General features: G+C 37.4%; 3 protein-coding genes and 1 long non-coding RNA gene across 6 annotated transcripts in view; 1 reads left to right on the top strand and 3 right to left on the bottom strand.

The window, feature by feature from the left end:
* The window catches only part of LOC122870685 (obscurin-like), a 103636-nt gene that overhangs the window by 20859 nt on the left and 56247 nt on the right, over positions 1-26530 (bottom strand). The window lies entirely within an intron of this gene.
* On the bottom strand, positions 2692-17898 carry LOC122869778 (Fc receptor-like protein 5). The gene is given in 16 exon segments (XM_044183076.1): positions 2692-3386; positions 4239-4301; positions 4394-4453; positions 4567-4617; positions 5369-5464; positions 5548-5563; positions 5695-5796; positions 6347-6589; positions 6917-7183; positions 9149-9451; positions 9522-9797; positions 9895-10152; positions 15615-15890; positions 16006-16290; positions 17215-17250; positions 17604-17898. Coding segments are annotated over 13 exon segments (2199 nt in total). The 5' UTR covers positions 17641-17898; the 3' UTR covers positions 2692-3386; positions 4239-4301; positions 4394-4453; positions 4567-4613.
* Positions 11325-15302, top strand: LOC122869784. Its single transcript, XR_006376411.1, has 2 exons — positions 11325-12937; positions 13784-15302. It is a non-coding gene; the product is annotated as an uncharacterized LOC122869784 (long non-coding RNA).
* Positions 18443-25838, bottom strand: LOC122869779. Of its 3 annotated transcripts, none has more exons than XM_044183077.1 (14): positions 25698-25838; positions 25207-25242; positions 24950-25000; positions 24155-24457; positions 23280-23549; positions 22554-22796; positions 20422-20535; positions 20264-20279; positions 20064-20161; positions 19733-19783; positions 19565-19627; positions 19384-19446; positions 18905-18970; positions 18443-18800 (listed from the first exon to the last, which is right to left on the bottom strand). In XM_044183077.1, exons 1-14 carry the CDS (start codon positions 25795-25797, stop codon positions 18733-18735), a joined length of 1542 nt encoding a protein of 513 aa, XP_044039012.1. In that variant the 5' UTR covers positions 25798-25838; the 3' UTR covers positions 18443-18732. The 3 variants fall into 3 exon arrangements, with proteins under 3 accessions (XP_044039012.1, XP_044039013.1, XP_044039017.1); XM_044183078.1 differs by having other exon boundaries at positions 20422-20532; positions 25698-25836; XM_044183082.1 differs by lacking the exon at positions 24950-25000 and having other exon boundaries at positions 25698-25837.

Genomic DNA, 26530 nt, shown 5'->3' with positions numbered 1-26530 from the left:
AGCATCAGTCCCATTGGAGAATTGAGGACCCGCCGCCCGAAACTATTTTCCTCACTGTCAATTCCCATGTTAAGGTTTTCTTTTAAAAATATCCTCAACATTTCTCAACACAAAAATTGTGGATAATTCAACAATATGATAGGATCATGTTACAGCCATCAGTTTTAATTATTTCTCCTTCAATTCTGAGAAATAAAGGTTTTTTTTGTCAGTTTTGGATAGCGGAAGGCTAGGCTACATTACCCATGATCCTCAGCCACCGTTGCTATGGAGACGAAGCCAGTCTGCTTTGCATTACCTGTTACAAAACCGTTATGTTTTTCAAACTGATTAAGATTGTGTGTGTTCATGGAGTTGCCCCCTTCACACACACACACCCACACACACAAACACACACACGCACTAAGGAAAGCTGTATCTATGGGCAGGACTCAGCCCACCCAAACATGCATCTTGCCCGCACAATCAAAAGTTAAGTTCTATCCTGATGGGAGTGGTCCCTTCCAGGATGACAATACCCCCATCCGTAGGGCACGAGGGGTCACTGAATGAAGAGTATGAAAATGATGTGAATCATATGCTATGGTTTTCGTAGTCACCAGATCTCAACCCAATTGGAGATTTTGGACTGACATATTAGACAGCACTCTCCACCACCATCATCAAAACACCAAATGAGGGAATATCTTTTGGAAGAATGACCCTCCATCCCTCCAGCAGAGTTCCAGAGACTTACTGAATCAATACCAAGGTGCATTAAATCTGTTCTGGCGGCACATGATGGCCCAACACCTTACTAAGACAATTTGTATTGGTTTTTCCTTAATTTGTCACCTGTCGGTTATAATCTACAGTAGAACAAATATTTAACACTAAAATATTTAATCATTTTAATTTGCCTTAAAATTATACTGGACAATATGAAATTTAGTGGAAGAGGTTACAGTGATTTACATTTTTGATAAACAATCTTCATTCAACGGTAGCCGGCACCAGTATTGTGATCGATTTAGTCACGTGATGCAGAGAAGATGTATTGAGTACTTCAATGTACTTCATTTAAAAACAGCTGGAGTTTCACCAACCAGCATCTATGGTTGGACAAACATCTGATACTCTGTTCTTCTCACTACACTTTCCTTAATCTGTACCGTTAAAACAAAAAAAGTTACTGATGTACTCACAGAATAATGACAGCACACAGAAGAAAGTTTGCCCCATCCTCACATCCAGCACTGAAACTCTATCCCTCTGCTTCTGATGAACAGAAAGACTGAAACTAGAGCAGGACGACAAACAGAGAACTGTGGGGAAAAGAAGTTACATTTCATACATATATGAGATCAGAGGAAGTTTAGCCCATCTCTGCTTCCTTCTCTCACCCTGACACAAAACTCACACCTCTACGCTGGTTTTGACCACATAGTCGGACATATTTACACTTCCTGCCCAGCCACTGTAGATAGCATGCAGGGAAGACAATGTCATGGTCCTTGCATATTAGACAAAACACAACAAATTTAATTTGGTGCAAAATTACCTTTATATTTGAAGTGTACTGTGACAACTGTGAACTATGTGAACTGTAACAAAATCTAACACAAAAAAGGAAGACCACATGCAAGTTGTAATTTGTTGTAAGATGTATTTTACCCCAAATAGAAAGAAAACTACATTAAATGTGAAAACAGTGTAGGAATGGCAGTTTACAAAATCTGTGGTGTTTGTGATGCATGGAAAAGTGGATTAGCAGAGAGCAGAAAACATATATAAGAACTTCTATAGAAGTTCCCATGTTAAGGTGAGATTCTTCTGCTTTGGTCACAACTACACGCACAGGAAGTGACCAACTGAATTTCAAGCTAAATATAAATTGCCTCCTAAACAGAAGTGAGTGAGTGCTCTGTCCAGACAACATTAGATATCTTTCCCTCTTAACTTTGTCATAAACATCATAAAACATACAGCAACCACTTGGGTACCAAATGTAACTTTTTTTAAATGCTATATCTTGCTGCAACTAGAGCCTGAGAAAAAAACAAGCCAAGGCACTGCTTGTAAGTTTGAGATAATTAAATTCAACTTCATAGTTACACCCAGTGTTTTGATGTTTTAGGAAAAACAGTGTCATCGCCACATTGGCGATACTGGATCATCAGTTAGTTTGTTGTTAAGTGATCAGTCATGCTCATTTGATTAGATTTCACTCTGCTAGTTATAACTGAAAATGACAAGGTTAGATGCAAGACAAGCACAACATTAGCTACAATATACAGATCTTAGGTAATTAAAGGGAGGCAGATTTATATATATATCTATCTATTAGAGAAATAATTAAACACAACTTCACTTCCTCTTCACACCTACAAAAGGTGTTGCTGGATAGATGTTCTCACAGTGTAATCATCACACTGACACCAGATCTTATCTTTCAAACACTGTGAAAAAATTATTATTATTATTATTTCCTGTCTGCAAGATGTATATGTTGTATAGCAACATTTCATTTGAATAAGCTTGACCTTGAAGCCTGCAACTTAACATATAAGCTGAGACAGATGTAAAATGATTTAAAAGCTCAACCTATGTTTTTCATAATCTTTAATTATATTCCAAAACTTTTAAAGATCAAACCTATTATGATTTTCAATTCAATTCAATCAAGACAACAAGATGAACAAACTCGTCACATTTCATGGTCAAAAATAATTTTAATGCTAAATGTTGAATGGTTAACAGCTGAATACAAAGAGGTTAGATACATAAACACAACATAATAGATAGATCTAAGCTGTAACAGCTACAAAGTTACAGAATTCAGCTTTAAGCCATGTGTGTGACATGTGGATAGATATTTTAAATACTTTACACTTTACTGATTTCCAACCTGACTCCTATTATTGTTATTTAGGAAGTGTTTGTGAAACTCTGATGATATTTCCTCAATTTTATCACAGCAGACCCAAAAAAGAAATGATGAGATCATTCATTTTCAGCAAAGGTATAAATAAGCCGGTAGCTGAATGGACAGTTAGGTTTCTGTATAAATGGCTACATCTGTGGCTGATCCTTATTTCACAGACAGGCCTACGCTATAACCTGCGTTAATTGACAGGAATACTGAAATAATTACAACAAAACATATACATCTATAAATACAAAAAACACACAGTTTGAGATCAAGACAGAATTACATCCAACATATTTTACTATCTGCTTTGATTTATGATAAAACTGAACCAGATAGTGTAAGTCTGATATTTGAATAGCAGAGTTATGCAATCCTGTTTTCTTGTTGCTGCCAAGACTGCTTAAACATGAATTTAGTTTTTTAATGTTGTCTGTGCCTCCTTTTGTTTGTTGATGATGCACTTCTCTTCATGGACCTTGAAAAAAAAAACAAATATTTAAAAATATATAAAAGGTGTAATTTGACATTTTACAATATTTCATACAATGTACTCGATAAAGCAGCATTGAGCATATAATAAGGTCATTCCCAGTTAGACCTCTAAATGAACAGTTATCTTTAGTTTCCTCTAGTTGTTTTAAAACACGGTCAGAATTTGAGATGTTACATGTTTTACAGTAGCAACAGAATGCAACAAGGCAAGATCAGATGCTGATCATAAAAACCTTTGAAACAAACTATTGTGTGAGTTTTGCTCTGGTGTGTAAAGTTAGTGAAGCAACAGGCCAAAACACTACTGGTCAGCACGGGTGGGCACAACTCAACCTGTCACTTCCTCTTTACACATACAGAGATGTGTTGCTGTGATGGATTTAGACAGTGCTGACACCGCAGCGAACATGTTTACACATTAAGGTTCAGAAGAATGCTGTGACTGCTGTGTGTCGTTGAGGTGGCAGAAATTCACAAAAGCATGTTTACAACATTATTTCACAATCTGCATAACTAGATATATAGGTAAACAAGATGCTTTTTTACATTTAAATTAATGGTATGAAAATATTTGAATTAGGATGACACTCATGAACCTGGGTTTTATTTAAGTAGTTTTGGCCTTTATTACTATTGGTTAGGATACAATTTTACACCCCAACTTCATTGTAGGAATCTGGGAAAATAGCAACACATACATCTTGATGGAATGTGTGCCACTTTTGACTTCCTCTATGTAATTCTTATTGATGACATTATACTCTTTTATAAAAATGTAATTTTATACAAATAAACCGGTGGTTTTATATCTAGGGTCATACATTAATGTTTGTACCTGTGGCAGATTTTAGATTCAGATTATAATAGTCGGAGCTCTCCACTGGATCATCATGTTTACCTGTTAAAATGATCATAATATGAAAATGTTTTACAATAAAAAATGATTAATTATTTTGTCTTTATTTCATGTTTCATATTTTGTGTACTCACTGTTTTTGTCGAGACCTTTTAGCTGAAATGTGACATTACTGTATTCCTTCTCTGTCCCACCTGAAATAAGAATGCTTTTACTTCCTAAATTTTACTTAATTGGTTATAATCATAAAAACATAGCTGATTTCATTATTTCGGAGAGCTGCACGTTAAAAAGGTTTATACTGTACCGTTTCTTGTGTTTTCAGAGCCTTTGACTGATTCATAGATAGAAACATCACCTACAGGTCAGTGAAAAAAATCAAGGCACAGTCAAGTTCGTCAACATGATATCAATTTAAACTTTAGGTCAAAGAAAATCTTCATGCAACATTTTAAGATACTGGTTCAGTTTAGTTCAACAGTGTTTAACCTGCAGCAGAGCGAATGCTGTTATAATCAGTGTTGCGCAAGTTCACACTTCAGAACAGCTAGCTCAAAGTTCAGTTCACACAGATTAAAATTAACTAGTTCACGTTCATAGTTCACAATATAAATTTTGAACTAAGTTCACAGTACCAAAAAATGAACTGGTTCACGTTCATTTCCTTTACAAAATGTTATGAGTTTGACTTGGGTGGAGGAACTTTGTGGCTGTTGGCTCGTGGTCTTACCCTTAAATGATTTCTTGTGATCATCATTCACTCGCAGATATTTCCCAAGACTGGTTGGATTATTTAGCTCGATGTGTTATTTCAAAAATCTGTGAGCCATCAGATTCTGTGACTCAAAACGCCGGCATGCCATGTGCCGTAAAACACAGTGTTTGAGCGGGTTCACTTTCACGTTCATTAGTTGCAAATGGATACGTTCAGTTCACCATTCACTAAAAACATGAGCACGTTCAATGAATTCTCTTTTCATGCACAACACTGGTTATAATGGTAGGCTATAAGTCTTGGAGAACTCAGAAAGCACAAAAAGCCAAGTTCACTTCTGATCTGAACAGTATTATATGAAAGGCTGATCTTCAGTATTAAATGAAAGGCTGACCATGGAAAAGAGGAGTATACATGCTGTTGAGTTTCATCCTGGTTGACTGTTTGGTCTGTAGCAGAGCCCTGATTGGTGCTCAGAGACTGGATCGGCCTTGAATACATAGTAAAATATAGTAAATGTAACAAGAAACTTGCTGTTACATTCAAGATGAGAGAAAAGGGAGTTGTACCAACCCGTCACAGCATAGATCTGTGAAAAAGACAGTTTCATTAGATATTAGCACATTTTTCATCTTCTCTTCAGTGTCATGACATCAGAATTCCTTTGTAATGTTAGACAGAAAACATGAATAAGGGAGCATTTAATTTACATTGTCTCACCTTTGGCTTTTTTGTAGTGACACAGCAGAAGCAGGAGAATAATCATTACAATTCCCGCAAGCAGTCCGGTAAAAACTGATACAAGAGACGAAGACCTTGACGCTGCAGGAAGAAAGTTTTAGAGAGCTGAAGTCATGATGTCAGGTCCGGACTAACTGTATAACTCTCATTCAGCATTTCTTTCATAGGATTTCTGAGAAAATGAAGTGTGTTTCTGGGGTTTAATATCTATATTCTAAGACAAGACAAGACTCTGTTCCATAGCTGGATTTTTAGTTATTAGCGTTGTTGGAAATGTCAATGGGATTTTGAATGATGTTTTCTTACTACTGGAACAGAACCCTGAGGCTCCAGTTTCCCTTAGCTTCTCTATTATTCAAACATTACAACTATTTGTCATGCACATGGCCAGTGTGTGATTGTCAAGTAAACAATACGATGCTAAATACTACCCTATATTCAAAATTTTAAAGTTTTATTTTTTACAAATGGGTTATGGTTTGCAATCAGCTACATTAAAATATGGCTATTCTGAATGCAATTCCTCAATTCTGATTCAGACTTTATTGAGCTGAAAACTAAATATCCCACAAAAAACATCATGACTCCATCTCAGAAAAGAAAATGCAGGAACAGTTTTAATCATACTTACATTTTACTGCCAACCAACTCTGTAGTGACTCTTTCCCCGAGTATTGACACTTGTAGAAGCCTTCGTCTGACTTTGACACTGCAGAGATATTCAGCTCCCCTCTAGTATCATTTTGGATGAGTTTGTCATTTCGATAGAAAAACACATCAGAATCTAATCTTCATGTCTTCAATTTGCAGCAAAGACTGACAGAATCTCCCTCAGTCACAGGATGGACAGGGCTCACCAGGATAATATCTTTTTCTGTAAAACAGTGAAAAGTATACATACAAGTTTCAATCACAGAGCTAACAGGTACATATAAAATAAATGGTAGATGTCAATTGACAAATATGCCAATAAGATCAATATCATTATGGTATGTTCTATATGATTTGAGGAATAACACTACCACTATAGCCTAAACCTGAGACAAAATTTGGGTTGAATCTGCAGGCCATGAAATAAATGAGTTTGGTTAATATTAGTCATTTACATTTACTTAACATACCAAGTGACTGACTAATGGGCCACAATCTAAAAAAGTCAACATATTTCTGTATATTTATACAGTACAACTCTAAAACATACTCTGTGCAGTGATGTTGACTGCGTTGCTGTACTGTCCTGATCCAGACTCACACCAGTACACAGTGTTACCCTCCTGTAATCTGTGAATGTTGCATGTGGCTCCAGTCATTGTCCCCCAGTCAGAATAGTCTAACAAGGAGTCCTTCTCGGTAAACCTCCTCACTCTCCACTCAGCAGAGTTTCCCTCACAGTTCAGTGAGACAGAGTCAGAGGGGAAGTGCTGCACTCTGTCAGGACTCACTGTGAGAGACGCTGATGAATGAAAATCTGAAAAACATGTAATGAGGAGTCAAACCAAACACAGAGATTATGAGATCTACTGTATCTTTCACTGTGATATCGATGCGATTGGGGTGAGCAGAGAGAAGATTAATGAGTCTTTTTCAACTTGCTTCACATTGCGTTCAACAATCTCTACCGGCTCTGGAAACTTGTAGGAAACACAAGCAGCTCGTGCTGACCAATAGTAGTTCTTGCGGTACCCACGTCACCCTGACGTGTAGTTACATTTTTGAGGAGGTACATATCAGCTACGACGTAGCTTCAGAGCCAACCATTAATCAGTCTTAACAATGAAGGCCTGTTATGGGACACAAACTCCTGTCTCCTGCATTAAAGTCGGATGCATTATATGGCCATCGACCACCCTAACCTCCACATTTCTGCTTCGCTACATAAAGGGAACAGTACTTTGTGCATCGACACTGCACATTGGCACTGGATGTAAATCATGTGGATGTTCTCATTTACTTTTCGTAGTTATACCTACGAAAAGCAATGCACTATAATTCGCAGATAACCCACGTAATAGGGAGCCAAGAGGCAGTTCAACGTATCTTCATTCAACGGTTCGTAGAGATCTTACGAAGAGTAATGCACCATTATTCGGCATAATCCTACGAATGTACAGCAACCAGCAACAGGCGTACCTTCCCTTCATCGTCATGGTAACAATAAACACGTGGTTAACGTTGTGAAACGGTCCTGGTTGGTTAGGTTTAGGAAAAGCTCACCGTTACGGTTAAAATAAGTTACATTAGTAACTCGCAGTAAATTACGTGACTTAATTTACGTAGGTTACGTAATTTATAATAAGTAAGCATAACTTAAATTAACTCAACGTTGAACCTTTCCACCTCCCTACATGGACTTTGACATTGGTTCTGTTAAAGGTTTCTTGATGTATACACACTCTGTTCCCCAACTGTTTCCCTTAACTATTCAAAACATTTCCTTTTTAGACAAAAAATGTAACAACAAGTTCTTAAGATCCGTATTGTCCAATGAAGGTTTTCCTATGCCTTTAAGAAGACAAAATATTATGGAGCGTTTCACCAGTCAAAATATAAAGTTTAGATGTAACTTTTTAAAACTTCCTGTCCCACCCAAAGCTAAAGAGGTACGTTTCAAATTGTTAAATAATATTTATCCAGGCAAAGAATTTTTACATTCAAAATTTAATATTGAGGACAATGTTTGTACTTTTTGTTTAGCTAACATTGAAACAGATGAGCATCTCTTTTTCTCATGTGTTTATTCAAAGATATTTTGGGATAGTTTCTGTATTTGGGCTTATCAAAATAACTTGGGTCCGATCTTTCGATTACAATGATGTTAAATTTGGCGTTGTACTGGAGGACAAATCAAAAGATTTAACAATTAATAGTATGATTGTTATGGCAATTTTTTTCATTCACAAATGTAAATTTGGCAACACCAAACCTTTATTTAATGTTTTTATTCATGATATGTCATCTTTAAAAGAGTCTTTGAATTTTTGTAAATCTAAGAATGCACTTTGGCTATGTAATAATTTGGATGCTTTTTCTTTGAACCCTGTAACTATGGCTTTCTTTGTTCTTGGCTTCACTTTTGTTCAATTGTTCGACCTGCTCTACTTGAAATATTGAATGTTTAATAAGCCTGTATAGTTTTGAAATAAATATTAAAGGAGGGGGGGGAAACATGGACTTTGACGCTCTTTATATTTCCTCATCTGACTTCCTCCTTTGATCCCGTCATAATTACTGAGGCCACTAGAGGTCGCTGCCTAATGATAAATGGAACTGAGGGAGGTCATACATTGCAGATTTATCAAATAGGAATGGAACTCCTAGGTATACAGGCTGTGGTCTCTATCAAAACAGCTGGACAGATGGAGGTTACAACCGAACATAAAGAATGAACAGAACTTAGGAAGTCAGAAACAAACAAATAAAGATACAAACTGACCTCCAGACCAGACGAACTTTGGTTCACTGTACTGAGTGTAATACACTCGGTCTCCTCTTCCAGCTCTGCACTTATATCCTGCTGTGTGTGGCTGTCCATAAACAATGTAGGAATCCTGTTCAGTCCCACTGCTGTTGCCAGGTAGCAGCTCATCGCTGTAGGAGTTGTCTGCTAGTTTGGGAACAGCCTTATACCAGTAGAACCTCCATCCTGCAGATGGATTTTCAACCTCACAGCTCAGATTTACTGTGGCTTCAGGACTCAGCCATAATGGAGACACAGTGAGGACAGCCTGGGGTTTTTCTGTTGGAAAATTATTTGCTCAGAATGAATGTTATGATGCATAGTCTAGTCTATTGTGAGTGTCACTTACTGTCATACACCATCAAATTGAAGGCATCACTCCACTCTGTCACTGTCGTTTGTTCACTTTTCTTTCTGCCCTTACACCTGTAGTCTCCACTGTGGGATGTATAGGCAATAAGTAAGCTCTCACGTTGTTTTGGAGGTTTGGATGAGCTACTTGTTTGCCATTCATACTCCCACTCAATGTCTTCTCCATCGTTGATGTCACACTTGAGGGCGACTGTCTCTTCTGTATATATTTTGGGCCAGTTGGGTTGCAGGGTCACAACAGCCCTGTTTGTGACTAGTAAAGAATAAACCCACAACAAAAGCGATCATGAATTGCATAATTGATTTTTTTTGTCTGCATTTTGTATTACAAATCATGTTGCCAAACTCACCAAGTTTGTTGCGATTGATTGAATCACTGTACTCTGCGTAATAAACTGGATTTCCTCTCCCTCCTCTGCACCAGTAGAGTCCTCCCTGTGAGATACTCATTTGTCCACTTGAGTGGAAAACAGATTTAGAGTTTTTCTTGCCTCTGTACCAGTAGTATTTCCAGTCAGATGATGGTTTCACAGTACAGGTCAGGGTAACATTGCCACCTACTGGAACTGCTGTTTTGTCAGCACTTATTTTGGCTTTTGGTTTTCGTTCTGTGTAGACATAAAGAGTAATAACTCCCTGTGGATGTGTCCATAGCTTTGTGCACAATTCCACACAACATATGTTTACATTGTTGTATACATACTTTCCAATATGTACTGTATATTTTTTTCATTCTCTAAACTAATTAAACCACAGAAATGTATCTAGAAATCCTCATTAAAATCAGACCAATGGCATGCAGGTATGTATCCTGAATTTGACGTGTAGTGAAACTTAAGTCTGATTTAAGTTTTATTATTATCACTTGTTCCACTAAAAAGATTGAAACAAACAATTAACTTATCCTCCAACAAGTATAGTCTCTTCTAGTTAAAATGATGTTATTACCTATGCCTCATTGCTGTAAAACTTCACTGTACTACACATGAAAGAGAAATACCATCAAAGCACTTTGTAACACTGGTTTTGATATATATTTAATATATTTGCTATACAAATAAACTTTATTATTATTATTACAAATGTAATTATAGTCAGATCTTTGCAACTGGTCATATGCTGCAAACACCGCCCCTTTTATGTAAACGCACTCATGCCTGGATTGGGAAAACCTGGGTTGACATACCAAGTTGATAACCAGTGTCTGATGGCTGTTAGCTGTCATTCCTATTATTACTAATTTATTAATATTAACACTATAATTACTATTCTACCATATTAAAAAAAAAAGATTCTACGTGGTCTTTGCATTGTGACTCCCTAACCCTATCCCCTTCCCCCAAACCCCTCCCCTCTCTCTCCGCCCACCATTCAGTCTGGTTCTGTCCAAGGTTTCTGCCTGTTAAAAGGAAGTTTTTTCTTGCCACTGTCGCCAAATGCTTTCTCATGGTGGGATTTGTTGGGTCTCTGTAATTAATATTATAATGAGTACGGTCTAGACCTGCTCTATAGGAAAAGCGCAATGAGATAACTTCTGTTATGAATTGGCGCTATATAAATAAAATTGAATTGAATTGTTGTGGTTAGCGTCAAGCAGGGTATCAGGAGAAACAAGGGATCGGGCCCAGAGGCAGACACTGAGGCGAGCAGGTACAGTTCAAATGATTTAATGAAATAAAAAGCTTACGTTGATTACAGGAAGGCAGTAGATCCACAAAACAGGTAAGCAGTCCACTAGAAGCAAAAAGTCCAAAAGAGAAAACTGAAATAAAAGTCCACCTCATCCAGGGAATGGTACAAACCAAACTGAGAAAAAATCCAAAAACTCAGTGGGAAACACAGGAACAAGGACCAGTATTCTTGACAAAAGACAACGATGATCTGACACAGAACAAAGGAAGCACCCAGACTTAAATGCATTTAGGTGAGGGGAGACAATGAGACACAGGTGAAAACGATCAGGGCTGAGCAAACAATCAAAACTGGCGGGAAAGGCAAACAAAGACAGGAAGCAAAACCACAAGACACATGAGGGAAGGAGAATATTTCAAAATAAACCAGACCAAAACACACCCTCAAACCATGACAGTGTCATGTGACCGCTTAAGGTGATTGCAGTTGTTTGGGTTAGTGAAGCCAGATAACGAAAAGAGATCCGGGATATGTTGAACTTGCTTCGTAGTACAGGCCCCATGTGTCACTGTAGTCTAAGCAAGGGGGAACGGGTTTGTTTTGTTTGTCTCTTGTTTTGCAGCACTGGCTATGGCCAACACTGTTCAGTACTGTTCAGTGGCAGCTGGCCAATAGAGGGCGCTAGGGAGTCGCCCTCTTTAAGCCCTTGAGCCACAAAAAACCCATTAATAATAATATTAATAAATTAAACAAATCACAAGTCACTTGTGTTTGAAATATGGAATGTACCCAGTATTATGGGAAATATATCATAGAAAATCATCTGTGCAACATGTATGCTTTTCGTACATGTCTGCATGTCTCAGCAGCTCTGGGGCAATGGAGAAATTGTCGACAGGAGGAGGTTTGAGTAGCAGTTTAGCCAAAGATATGAACGTATGACATCAGTTTTAGCCAATCAGCGTCCTCAAATCTAATTCGAAAAGGGCGATTATTTTATCGCCCCAAGCGAGCCACTGCTAGTAGGTCAGGACCTTCTTTTATACAGTCTATGGTCAGGACCTCTATAGGCGCCATTTTAATTCTATGACAATGGTGAGTGTGATACTAACTTACTCCTCCAAGACCCAACCCTATGTAGGGACCCCTAAAATGTGTATTGTGTTGAATATAGTTAGTAGTAAAAATAACACAACAAATTAAAATGTATTTTGTTTTTATTTCAAAATATGATGCAACTATGTATTTTTTTTGTTTTTTGTTCATGACCAGTGAAAAAGTGTGTTTAATACAAGTGTTTTGTTGCTGGCCAATGAATGTTGGAATTGTTGTTGTTGCATCATGACGCGAGTTACGTGCGGAAGAAGAAGAAGAGGAGCATCGCACATGGAGAGAAGCAGCTGCATGTGACTCGGTCGCGTGAGACTTGTTGTCATTTTGGAGACCAGTTATGTTGTCTGTAATGTAAGGCCCAAAGTGCAAAGGAAAACGTTTATAGGAAACATTTTATTCACTTTATTTTGCTTTACAGCTTAAAGTGATTTATTTTTCCTGTTAGTCTCTTCGCGATTGCTTGAGAACTCCGTGTGTGCTGATTGCTCATCAGATAGAGACATTTACATTTGCACACAGTGACTGATGTGAAGAAGTTCGTTGTGAACTCGTCCTAAATTCGTTTGGGACCGGACACCTCTTGCATTTCATCACTGGATGCAGCTCGACTAGACTTTGTTTCGTGTGGATTGAACGGGACTGGAGAAAGTGAGTTTGTGTCGTGAGTGATTCCAACATTGCCTCGTCATTATCATTGGATGGACGTGGGTGAGTCATCTATTGAGACTTGTTGACTGTGAGAGAGATCACACAGAACTCTTCAGCTTTATATGTGCACCAACGGACTGGGCCCCAACGTTAAAGTACGCGTACAATTTTTGACTGTGGTACTGACTCATACCAAAATTTTCATACGGGACAGAAACATAATCTCTGTTTTTTTCTTTTCTTTTGGAGGTGTTTGAAAGATCTTGAAAGAACGTGATTTTGGTATTGTATTATATTTGGAGTGTGTAACTTAATTAAGGGTTTGATGTTTTATCTCATATTTTAATTTGAGGTTAAAATTTAAGAATACAGGTTTAAGAAACTAATTATCTGGAAAAAAAAGAATTCTGAGAGAGTGTATAAATCTTTTATTTGCTGGAAAACTCTATACAACTTATTTGTTTCGTCATTTAGTGCTTTCTTGGAAACAAAACAAAGTCATTTTATTAGTGTAAAACAAAATAAATCATTGCTATTTTTTTTCTTCCCTAAATTTGTTATCTGGCATTTCATTGTTCTTTTAGATAGTTAATTCATTTAACACAGTTACAAATTTCTAAGAAAACTATAAATAAGGGTTTTTCTTACTTTAAATTTTATTGTGTGATTATTGGTACAGGAGAAAAGCTAAATTACAACTGTTTTAATTTAAAGAAAAGAAGCACCGGCCAAATTCCCCATTCAACTGCCGGGAACCCAGGTTCTTCTTATTTAACATAGCATTGAAATTAACCCCTAGGGTTAACAAAAGGGTTACACCTAACTCAATAAAATTTCTCCTCCAAGATCCATTTGAGAAGAGGACTTTGGCGGAGAAACTAAAGGTGAAAGAGCTGGGCCCAGATCAACCTGACCTTGCAATCAAACAGCAGGCTAGTGAGAAAGGGAAGCAGCGTGTGCAAGACTTCTCTGGTACACAGAATGGCCTGGCTAGCTGGGTGCAGTCATGCTAATGCATTATTTTGCATTCCGTGCTTCCTTTTTAAAATAACGGGACAGATACAGCATGGACAGTTACTGGAGTAAGGGATATGAAGCACCTGTCTGAGAAAGTAAGGAAACATGAGAACAACAGGGCACACATGGATAATTCTGTCAATCTAACGTTAGCCATATTCGTCAGAGTGAACATCACTACAAAACTGGACGGCGGCCACAGGTGAGTGGTGAGGAAACACAGTGAGGAAGTGGATAAAAACAGGGCCATTTGATCCAAAATAATCGATTGTGTGAAGTTTTGTGGGGCTTTTGAGTTGGCCTTGTGAAGGTATGACAAGACTGACTCCTCGGACAACCCTGGCGGCATTTTCAGGGGATTGGTGGATTTAGTTGCCACCCTGGACAGTGTGCTGGAGGAGCACCTTGACAGCTAACTCACCGTTTTTAAAGGCACGTAAAAGATAGTACAAAACGAGCTGTTGGACTGCATGCTGTCAGTGCTAAAGGATTACATTTTGGAGGAAGCTAATTTTATCGCCATTCAAGCAGACGAGACGACTGACATTTCCACCCACTGCCAGCTGGTGCTTGTGCTAAGCTACATCGACGCCAACAGTAACATCCAACAGCGTTTTTTCGAGTTCATTACCATCCAGCACGCAACTACCGACAACATCGCTACAGCGCTTCAAATGGACAATGAATAACCAGGTATCAAGAAGATGTAGGCTACTCCAACTTTGACTAGAAGTGTACATTTCTTCATGTTCAGCCCCAGTGTGTGTTTATGTGCATAGTTGACATTTTAAAACAAATCTCAAATTTTTCCATGTATTAGAGGTCAACTAATATTTACAAGGTTATTTTGGGTATTTCCTTCTGTTAACTGTTTTGTATTGGTTATCAGGGACCCCACAATATATTTTTGAGCATAATTAAATTTTATTCACTTGAGAAAGTTTTGAAACAGAAGTTTGCTGGAGTTTATTATCTCTACATCCCACAGCACATGACTCCCATGCTTATGTCCATTCAAGTGTCTGAATAGCAACTTAACACCACTAATTGCACTTCATGTTTACTTATCCTGATATTTACCTCCCTATTGGTTTCCCCAACAAAACAAGGTCAATAGAGGCATCTCAAGAAATAAACATTTTCTATTACATGTTTTATATTATACTGAATTTGCCTGTGTGGGTGATCAAAATAAGATTTGTTATTTGTTAGAATTGTTAAATATTGAACTGCAAAGTAGTAATTCCTTTTTGATACCTTAATAATTGTTTGAATGTGGCACAGCCCTACCTAGAAAATTTTCCGCCAGCCACCACTGGTACTGTTCACTAATAAAGTGTCAGCAAAACCAGGTAGGTTTTGTCCTCTTCTTACTGAGGGACACTACAACACTATAAATACTCATACATTTTATCATTGTTAGTATTGGCAAGTATTTCTGTTTTAGATAGTTGACAGAGCCTGAAAAGAAACATGGGGATGGTGAAAGGGTGACACAAAGGTTTCCTGCTGGAATCAACCTGTAGATGTGGTTACATAGTTACACATGTGTATGTGTCTAAATACTTACCCCGGCTGTGTTATTCTTGGAGGTAGATGTGTCTTACAGATAAATGAAAAGATGACATTTTCACTATAAATGAAAGATGGTCGAACTTACGAAATACTGTCAATGCGACGGTCTCACTCCAGTTTGTTGAAGAAAACAAGTCTCCTCTGTGACTACCTTTACATGAGTAATCTCCATTGTTGGAAGCAAGAGCCTTGCTAATCTTGTATTCATTATTTGTCAATGATAGATTTGAGGTGGGTGTCATCCATTCATACTTCCACTCTGTGCCTTCTCCTCTCTGGATCTCACATCTGAGAGTGATCGTCTCACCGCTGAATATCTGAAGCCAGTTGGGCTGCAGAGTCACAACAGCCCTGTTGTAAACTGTAACAAAAATACCCAGTTAGGACAGAAATAGAATTATAAATGTCTGTTTTTGGTACTAGTGGTAATCATTAATGCACCTTATTTTATTCAAAAAACAAATTAGTATACTCACCAATTTTGTGAATGGTGATGATATTGCTGTCCTCTGTAAAGGACAATGAGTCTCCTTTCCCTCCTCTGCACCTGTAGACGCCTCCTTTTGTGACACTGATAGTGCTGTTTTGGTCAGGTTTGCCATTTTCCATAAATATTTCTTCAAAAGAATTTGTAGTTCGTCTGAACCACTGGTATTTCCAGCCAGAGGAGTCGTCAGCATCCACAGAGCAGGTCAGCATCACATTGCCTCCCACTGCTATGGTTCTTTTATCAGCTCTCAAGGTGGCGTTAACCTTTTGTGCTGTTGAATTTTATAGTGAAATAGGTTTTTATACATATGTATAATTAATTGTTTTAAAACAGTAATTTCACCCATTTTAGCTCTTTTGCATGCATGTTTGTTTGTGTTACTCCCATGTTAAACACCAGGCTGAAAATCAGTGTTTTACTGCCCTCTCTGAAAGCTCTTTGACCACATCCAACAGTGATGTCAAGGTGTACTGACACACCCTGGAGTACACTTCACATCACATCACAGCAGCAAGGTGAGAAATTATTCTTTAAGTTGGATTTAGAAAAAGCTGTAATCATAATCAATAATTACTGATAGGTCTACTAAGTAAGATAATTGCTCCATTTCTTGAATGAAGCTTCTTACGTGCTAATCTCTGTAGGATACAGCTGCAACAATGAAAATATAAATGGAGCATTGTGTTGGTTAAAGAAAACCACTGAAGTCGCACTTGATTGACTCATGATGACACTCAGCATTATCAAAACATAAACAGATTGTTTATCACGTGACCTTTTTTTCACTGTCTCCTGATCTTCATACCTACATGTTTTCTTTTAGAAGTTGACAGAAGAATGTGTCTGAATCTGATTAATGTTTAAGATGTCTGGAACTAAAACAGGATAGGATTAAACACATCCTGAATTGCATGGTAATAAGATCATTGATGTGACTTTATCACTATATTTTCTAACATAAATGTTCCTCTGACTATCAATGCAGATGTTAAAATGTAAGAGGAATAAGTAGCAACACTTCTGAAAATGTAGAAATTTGTTAAAACCACACATTGTAGTTTCCTTCCCTCATTTGTTCTGTTTTAACAAATGTGCAATTTTCCACACATACATAGAAAGAGGAAATGATGAAGAGTGACAGTAGTTTGAGACATCTTTAGTGAACAAATTAGAAAAATAGAAATTGTGTAATCACCTTCAGCATGTCCATACTTGAAGAGAGTATTCATCACTAAAATAAAAATTGATACTTCATCAGACATCAAATTGACAAATAGTTTTCAAAACAACGACAAGGGAATAAAAAAATGTTTTTGAATGTTGTATAAAAATCAAATCATAATTACTGACCAACCAACATTATTACAACTTTCTTTGACAATTTATTGTCAAATAAAATACAAGCCAAGCCAATTGGCAAGATCCTACCTACAGTATAAACCATGAACAACGCAGGTAACAACAATCCAAAACACACAAACAACTTAATAAAAACAACTTGACAGACTACTGATGCTTTTTCCTCACTACAACATTTTCCTTAATCTGTACAATTCAAACAAAGGCATTTTCTGATGTACTCACAGAATAACCCCAGCACACAGAGCAAAGTGTGTCCCATCTTCACATCCAGCACGGACACTGTCGCTCTATGTTGGAGCAATATTTGCAGCTACAGTCTAAAGGAGAACTTTGATAATCTCCTCTTCCTTCCTCTTTCACAAAACAAGTTTAAGTCAACATGTAAAATAAACTCAAAATATTCAGCATGCATACTAAAAACTCTTGATGTTTGAGTGTGCTGTTGATGGAAATGGAGAAGCTGCTCACAGCTCCAGCTCCAGAATCACAAAGTTGCCTCAAAGGGCTTTGCAATCTGTACAACATACAAAACTCTGCACCTTAGACCCTCAAATTGAATTAGGAAACTCCCCCCCAAAAAAAACTTAACAGGAAAAAAGGAAGAAACCAAGCACAAACAACTATTAAATATTTGGAAGAAATATTTTGCTGTGTCTTCATTAAGTGTAATTGGCATTGTCATTTAAAAGTTGCAGTTTGATTAACATCTGGCAGTATAAGTATTGTTGCATAGTTTCCTGTTTGTTTAAAACTGGCAAGTGGGTTGATTTCCTGCAAAAACAGTATGTCCTGTATACTACAGGACATACTGTTTACCATTAGCATTCATACCATTAGCAAAAGTTCACAAAAAGAAAGCAAACATTCTTCCAAAGCTTTAATAATTAATGTTTTGTTTTTTCCAAGACATTTCTGGTTTTATGTCTTCACTGTCCATTTGTTTGATCCTTTTCCAGATGTTTTTGCTGTTTGGTAACTGTGAGTCACAAAACTGTGTGGAGAAACTCACACAAAAATTCCACAAAAAAAACAAACAATTAAAGACACAACTGACAGCATGCTGCTGGAAAGTAGGTTTATTGCTGCATAAAATTATCAAAGACCAAGCTTTTAAAAGTGCAAAATAACCTCCAGGTATAAACAAAGTACATACAGTATCAATCAGTGGCAGACTCAGGCTTTCTTAGGGGCAGGGGCAAAAAAAAAAAAAAATAGGGCACCAGCATGCAAAAAGTTGTAATCCATTTATGGTAAAATAGTTCCTAACCTTCCTCTATAGGGCAACCTGTATGGCAGTGCATCACGTTTTCACACTGTAAGGGAACCCTAGAGGGCACGTTATCATGTTTTATCAATCAGGGAAATCCAAGAAGGCATTTTTGCAGTCATGCTTAAAAGACAAGTCTTCTCTGTATGAACCTGGAAGAAAACCAGAGAAAGGAGATACAAGGTTATTTAAGATGTAGTTGCTTATAATTGGAGACACAAATCACAACATGCACATTACATGGGAGCATTATTACCAAGAGCTGTTCCTAGTTTGACCTCCGAATAAATAGTTTCATCCGATACTGCAGGAGATGATTTTCCTATGAATGGAGAGATGATTAGTTTGAAATATTTACCAATAACATCCCAGATTACATTTAATAGATGTTGAACTGACAGACAGATTGTCTAAATGACAATATTGTAAAGCCTAAAGTGCTCAAGCTACAACATGAGTTAATTTCATATATCTTTATATAAATACAGGTATTTTTCTTTTCAAATGACACTACAGTACACACAATAAGAGCAAAATACTAAAAATGAAACAGACAAACATAGAGTTTAAAAGCCCCTACATCAGTGTAGTATTTGAGAATTTCTGACTCTGTCGACTCCTGGTGGTAGTATGTGGGAGCAACCTGAGATGACCAGGGTGATTTGAACTTCACGCTGACCCATAATTACCCCAGAGTCATTTTCAATGATATTTCACACTTTGAAGTGACTGTACCTGCAGCTGATCTTATCTTCACATTCCAGTAAAGGGAGCTCTCCTCTGGTTCATTATGCTGTCCTGTTAAGATGATCAGATACATGAAACAATAAATGAATACTTTCTTTTATTTAGGCATTGCTGGCCTGAAAAATATCTCTTGACTATAGTATTCATTGCTTATAACTTGAGTACTCACCCTTTTTTCTAATGTTATTAAGCCGAATCAAAGAGTATGTGACATTGCTGGATTCATCTGCACCTAAAATATAAATTTTCTTAACTTTTGGGGAATGTCAGTTATGATCAGTCATCCTTCTATTTTCAAGTATTTCGCTCTGTGTGGATAAAAAAGTTTTTACTGTACCATTTTCAGTGTTTCCAGGGCCTTTGATTGATTCAGAGAGACGAGTTTCACCTGCAGAGCAGTGAAAATCAAGTCAAGGTAAAATTGATCATTTTAATTTCATGACACCAACCAAGCTGCATCTTTTCCATAATATCCTCAAATATATTTTAAGTTTGTCTTAAAGATATAAACATTTGGAAAAGACATTGATGTTTAGAGTATTTGAGTTATTTGAATTGGGCAATGTCAAAGATGTAACTCAAATTGCATTAAAGGGATTTTTAAAGGTCAGTGATAAGGTCATGAATATAAAATAACTCGTGAAATGAATCTTATTTGTAAGGCTGACCATGGAGATGAGAGGAGTGCACTTCAGGTTGAGTTTCGTTCTGGTTAACCACTTGATCTGGAGGAGAGCCCTGATTGGTTCTCTGAGAGTTTGTAGTCCTAAAAATATTATAAAAACATGGTTTAAAATATAGTAAATTTAGTAGTCAATTTAACATGTACTGCTTTTAAGTTCAAGAGCGAAGAGAGAGTTGTACCAACCTGGCAAAGTATAAATCTGTAAAAAAAAAAAAAAATTTTAAATGTCGTTACATTGTTTTTGTATTGGAAACTGATTTCACATCATGACATCAGAATGAATCGATGATTTTGAATAATCAGATTGTAATCCATCAAATATCAGAAGGAAAAGGTCTTACCCTTTGATTTTCTGTAGCAACACAACAGCAGCAAGAGAATAATCAGTAAAATTCCACAAACCAACCCAAAAATCAACGGCAGAAGAAGTGACGAGCCTTCAGGCCTGGACACTGGTATAATAATACATAAGTATTAATAAATGTTATTTGTAATATGGCAGGTCAGGTTAATAAAACATATATTTGCATACAGTTGTATGCAAAAGTTTAGGAACCCCTGACAATTTCCATGATTTTCATTTATAAATATTTGGGTGTTTGGATCAGCAATTTCATTTTGATCTATCAAATAACTATAGGACACAGTAATATTTCAGTAGTGAAATGAGATTTATTGGATTAACAGAAAATGTGCAATATGCATCAAAACGAAATTAGACAGGTGCAGAAATTTGGGCACCCTTGTCATTTTGTTGATTTGAATACCTGTAACTACTTAGCACTGATTAATTGGAACACACAATTGGTTTGGTGAGCTCATTAAGCCTTGAACTTCATAGACAGGAGCATCCAATCATGAGAAAAGGTATTTAAGGTGGCCAATTGAAAGTTGTTGTTCTCTTTGACTCTCCTCTGAAGAGTGGCAACATGGGGGCCTCAAAACAACACTCAAATGACCTGAAAAAAAAGATTGTTCTACATTATGGTTTAGGGGGAGGCTACAAAAAGTTATCGCAGAAATATAAGCTGTCAGTGTCCACTGTGAGGAACATAGTGAGGAAATGGAGGACCACAGGCACAGTTCTTGTTAAGGCCAGAAGTGGCAGGCCACATAAAATATATTGAGAGGCAAAGGCGAAGGATGGTGAGAACGGTCAAAAACAGCCCACAGACCACCTCCAAAGACCTACAACATCAACTTGCTGCAGATGGTGTCACTGTGCATCGTTCAACAATTCAGCGCACTTTGCACAAGGAGAAGCTGTATGGGAGAGTGATGCGAAAGAAGCCTTTTCTGCACACACGCCACAAACGGAGTCGCTTGAGGTATGCAAACACACATTTGGACAAGCCAGCTTCATTTTGGAATAAGGTGCTGTGGACTGATGAAACAAAGATTGAGTTATTTGGTCATAACAAGGGGCATTATGCATGGCGGCAAAAGAACACAACGTTCCAAGAAAAACACTTGCTACCCACAGTAAAATTTGGTGGAGGTTCCATCATGCTGTGGGGTTGTGTGGTCAGTGCCGGTACTGGGAATCTGGTTAAAGTTGAGGGTCGCATGGATTCCACTCAATATCAGCAGATTCTTGAGAATAATGTTGAGGAATCAGTCACAAAGTTGAAGTTACGCCGGGGCTGGATATTTCAACAAGACAACGACCCAAAACACTGCTCAAAATCTACTCTGGCCTTTATGCAGAGGAACAAGTACAATGTTCTGGAATGGCCATCCCAGTCCCCAGACCTGAATATCATTGAACATCTGTGGGGTGATTTGAAGCGGGCTGTCCATGCTCGGCAACCATCAAAGCTAACTGAACTGGAGATGTTTTGTAAGGAGGAATGGTCCAAAATACATTCATCCAGAATCCAGACACTCATTACAGGCTATAGGAAGCGTCTAGAGGCTGTTATTTCTGCTAAAGGAGGCTCTACTAAATATTGATGTGATTTTTCTGTTGGGGTGCCCAAATTTATGCACCTGTCTAATTTCGTTTTGATGCATATTGCACATTTTCTGTTAATCCAATAAATCTCATTTCACTACTGAAATATTACTGTGTCCTTCAGTTATTTGATAGATCAAAATGAAATTGCTGATCCAAATACCCAAATATTTATAAATGAAAATCATGGAAATTGTCAGGGGTTCCTAAACTTTTGCATACAACTGTATATACAGCATATACACATATAAACAGTACATACATAACATAAATTCATGTTCACCCAACATGTACAGTATATTGCATGCAAGTACAGTACACAGAAAAACAGACAAACTTTGTTAGACTGTATGAGATTAGACGGTCACAGTAAATCATGAATTTTGCCTCCTGTTTTTGATAAAAAAAGCTAACCCTCACTATTTCTAATTAGGTTATTTGACAACTTTTTCTAATCTTATATTGTGACACACAGCTCATGAAAAAGGAAGTGCAGGAAAAACACTTAATCATACTCACCCTTAACTGACATCCAACTCTGTGGTGAGGCTTTTCCTGAGTGTTGACACTTGTAGAAGCCTTCGTCTGACTTTGACACTGCAGAGATATTCAGCTCCCCTCTGGTGGCATTTTGGATGAGTTTGTCATTTCGATAGAAAAACACTTTAGAATCTAATCTTCCTCTCTTCAATTTGCAGCCAAGACTGACAGAATCTCCCTCAGTCACAGGACGGACAGGGCTCACCAGGATAATATCTTTGTCTGTAAAACAGTCAAAGAATATGAGGTTTCAGTCAGAGATCAGCAGTTGCAGACCTTTACATCACACATACACTTAGATTCTTACTCTTACACTACCCAAACATCCTTAAGGTGATGGAGGGGTTTGTTGCCTCAGTGGCGGCAATTTATTACAACTTTAATTGACTTGTTTTATTTACAAATGAGCAGCAATTACCGTATTAAGTGTTGATGGCTAATGCCACAAAATGCCAGTGTGGATTAATATCAATGTGCTATTTCTTGAATAATAAAATGCATAATAATAAACACTCTGGCGGGCAGAAAAACACATTTCATTTTCAGAAACTAGTTGAACCTACAGGCCATTAATTTAGGCGTCAGGGCAGGTTCCACGTCTCTCCTTAACATTTCACTACTTTGGGTATGCAATTTGAATATATGATGTTAAATCCCATAATGGGATGGTGAAAATAAGAAGAATTACAACAAAAATGGCATTACTTTGTACACTGATGTTGACTGCATTGCTGAATTGACCTGATCCAGACTCACACCAGAACACTGCTTGCACTGTTTTGTTTGCAGGTTTGTGTATGTTGCATGTGGATCCAGTCATTGTCCCCCATTCAGAACAGTTTGACAGGTGGCCTGCTTCAGTAAACCTCATCACTTTCCACTTAGTAGAGTTTCCCTCACAGCTCAGTGAGACAGACTCAGAGGAAAAGTGCTGCGCTCTGTCGGGACTCACTTTGACTGATGCTGGGTGAAAATCTGAAAAACAACGTTTAATACAGGCGTCAAAACAAGCACAGAGATGTTATGAGATTAACAGCAGCACTGTGGAAATGAAACTTTGACTGTCTGCACTGAAAACACTTTTCACTGGAGGATATTTATATTAATTCAGTCTCACTACAGTGGCTGCTCTCTGTGAAGGAGGAAACCACCAACATTTACCATCAACCCTTCGTGTCTAAATTGGGTCAGTATTTGATAGTGAGACAATTGTCTCTATGTATAATCATGATTTTTGTACCTATTTTTGGTATATGTTTTGAGTTATTTGAGTCTTTTAGTTGTTTCCATACCATGTCTGTTTAACTGTTTTTTGTTGTCTGAACGTCTGTCTGACCACAACATAAAGTGTCCTTGAAAAAAGCCTGTCATGCCTTCTACGTCTGCAGGGGTTCAAATTCTTGCTGCTTTATATCCCCATTTAGGCAACAAGGAATACCTAGTGCTAATTAGATTCATTTATTAATTCATTACATTTAAAATAGAATTAAATAGTTACATTTACAAATCTGGTAAACATTTGGCCTGGTGGCGGCAGAAAGGAAGAAAGAAAAAGGAAAGAAATAAACAAGCATACTGACCTCCAAACCAGACGATCTTAGGTTTGCTATATTGAGTGTAATTCACTGGAGCTCCTCTTCCAGCTCTGCACTTATATCCTGCTGTGTGTGTCTGTCCATGAACAATGTAGGAATCCTGTTCAGTCCCACTGCTGCTGCCAGGTAGCAGCTCATTCCTGTAGGAGTTGCCTGCTGGTTTGGGAACAGCCTTATACCAGTAGAACGTCCATCCTGCAGAGGGATCTTTAACACTGCAGTTCAGAGTCACTGAGTCTCCAGGACTCAGCCATGATTGAGACACAGTGAGGACAGGTTTGAGTTTATCTGTTAAAAAGTGACTTCACAGAATTAAAAGTCTAGCCTTGTTGGTGGATTAAGTACAATGTTTGGATCCTGCACATTTAATACATTTATTTTCCAAACACTACCTCCAAACATATAATACATGCTTCAGGTTCGTATACCCTCCTGGATGACACCATTTTCTGTGCGATAGAGTTGGTGCTTGTTTAACTCAGCCAGCTCAATCACTTGATTATATCGTTCTTATGAGCAAACTGGGTGGTGACGAAACACTTCTAAATGTATTGTTGTTAAAGTATGAAACCATCATCTCTATTACCAGTGAGTTTAGAAGAAGTCTCAATTCATAATTAATGATATGTTTATTAAATAAATACATTTCTACATTTTTTGAAAGCAGCTCTATACTCACTAGCCTGTTGTGTTTGCTACGTTACTGCAGTATTGCTTATGCAGAATACATAAAGGATGGGTTAACTTCTACAGTGGGTAGTCAAAACATAATTGATTTACCTGATACATTTAGAGTGACATGATTACTCTCCACTGTAAAATTTGTACAAACTGGAAATAAAAGTTTGAGGAATATAAAAGTTAACGCTCTTAAGCACTTTATAGTCATATCCTATTTTGTGTTGATACATGGACTAAAATGATGCATATGTTGACAAAAAATAAAAAGAGGATGTGATTAAGAGTGATGCAGTGACCGTGGACTCATCTGGAGTGAAAAAAAGAACAACAGAGAACAAGGAAGTTTGTGCAATCACCTTCAGCATGTCCACAGTGGAGGAGTGTATTCAGCACTAAAATAAAGAGTGATACTTCATCAGACATTATCAAAAGGACAGAAACTGTCAAAATGAGAATAAACAGGCATTTAAAAACACAGGAAGTTTCACAAATGGCAACTGTGGTTGGATAATGTCTAAATATCAAATCATTATTGCATCTCAATCAACATTATCACAACACAGTCTTCCACTCTAAAGTCAGTTACCAGCCTTGAAAAAAAACTACATAAAAATACTATAGTAAGATAGTATATAAAACAGTATCAAATCATCATTGCTGATGAAACAACAGTCTCACAACTTTCTGTAACACACTGACACAGTCCTCGGCTCTAAACAACCTTCAGAAAAACCACAAGTCTGCTCTGTTCAAACTTTCAGAGAAACTGGACAAACCTCTGATACTCTGAATGCTACAGAAAGTGTTTGCAGTAAGAACAAACAGAGAAAGTCAGTGATGTACTCACAGAATAACCACAACACACAGAGCAAAGTGTGTCCCATCTTCACATCCAGTGTTGTCACTCTGCTTCTGACGAATATTTCCACTTTAAGGCTTGAAAGCATATGAGCAAGACTCACAGAAAACTGTGAGAGTAAAGAAGGGACGTCTCGTATCAATATAAGCTCACAGGTTTTCTACAAATAAGGTTTCTAAGAATAACCCATCTCTCCTTCCTTCCCTTTTTCACAAAGCTCACGCAACTGCAATTACTTTGAAATGTTTACTTCAGACAAGTGTCACTTCTGACACATCAGACAATTGAGTAGATAAATAGTAACTTTGCACTTATCATATCATATCAAAGAGAAAACAGAGCTGCATTTTATGTATGGCAGCATCATATTTGTGTTGGACAGACACAGAAGTTTAACTCCAACATCAAAATGCTTCACGTTACAACTGCAGCCATGTTATAAACCTCTGATAACAGATTATAATAGCCTTAACTAATGCTTTCAGGACTTTATATGATCTGTGGAGTGAAATATTTTTAATCCTATGTTAGATGGAGAAAAAGTATTTCAAAGTAGTGAAAGTAGTGCCTGTGTTTCTACTTAATGGTGCTGCAGTAGCTTAGATCCATCAATGCATTGATGGAAAATCTAATCTTAAAGAAACCATCTATGTGTTTATCCCCGTCATGTTGTTACGGTTATTTTTTGCAGCCACAACCACAGAAGAAGCCACAACTTGTCAGTCTGAGTGAATGAAACTCAACTTCACAGTTCCTCTTCACACATATAAGGATGTGTTGTTGTTATAACATGAATTTAGACAGTGTAGTCATCACACTGA

The sequence above is a fragment of the Siniperca chuatsi genome, linkage group LG22 (assembly GCF_020085105.1).
Source record: "Siniperca chuatsi isolate FFG_IHB_CAS linkage group LG22, ASM2008510v1, whole genome shotgun sequence".
Lineage (NCBI taxonomy): Eukaryota > Metazoa > Chordata > Actinopteri > Centrarchiformes > Sinipercidae > Siniperca > Siniperca chuatsi.
The sequence above is the reverse complement of the archived record's forward strand: the minus strand, read 5'-3'. Positions and strand labels throughout refer to the sequence as shown.

Excerpts from the sequence above, each read along its gene's own strand:
- LOC122869779 (XM_044183077.1), bottom strand. The coding sequence starts at position 25,797 with ATGCTTTCAAGCCTTAAAGTGGAAATATTCGTCAGAAGCAGAGTGACA. Across the intron at positions 25,001-25,206 it reads CCACTGTGGACATGCTGAAG|TTTGTACAAATTTTACAGTG; the intron begins GTGATTGCACAA and ends TTTTATTTCCAG. Across the intron at positions 19,784-20,063 it reads GCACTCCTCTCATCTCCATG|GTGAAACTCGTCTCTCTGAA; the intron begins GTCAGCCTTACA and ends ACTGCTCTGCAG.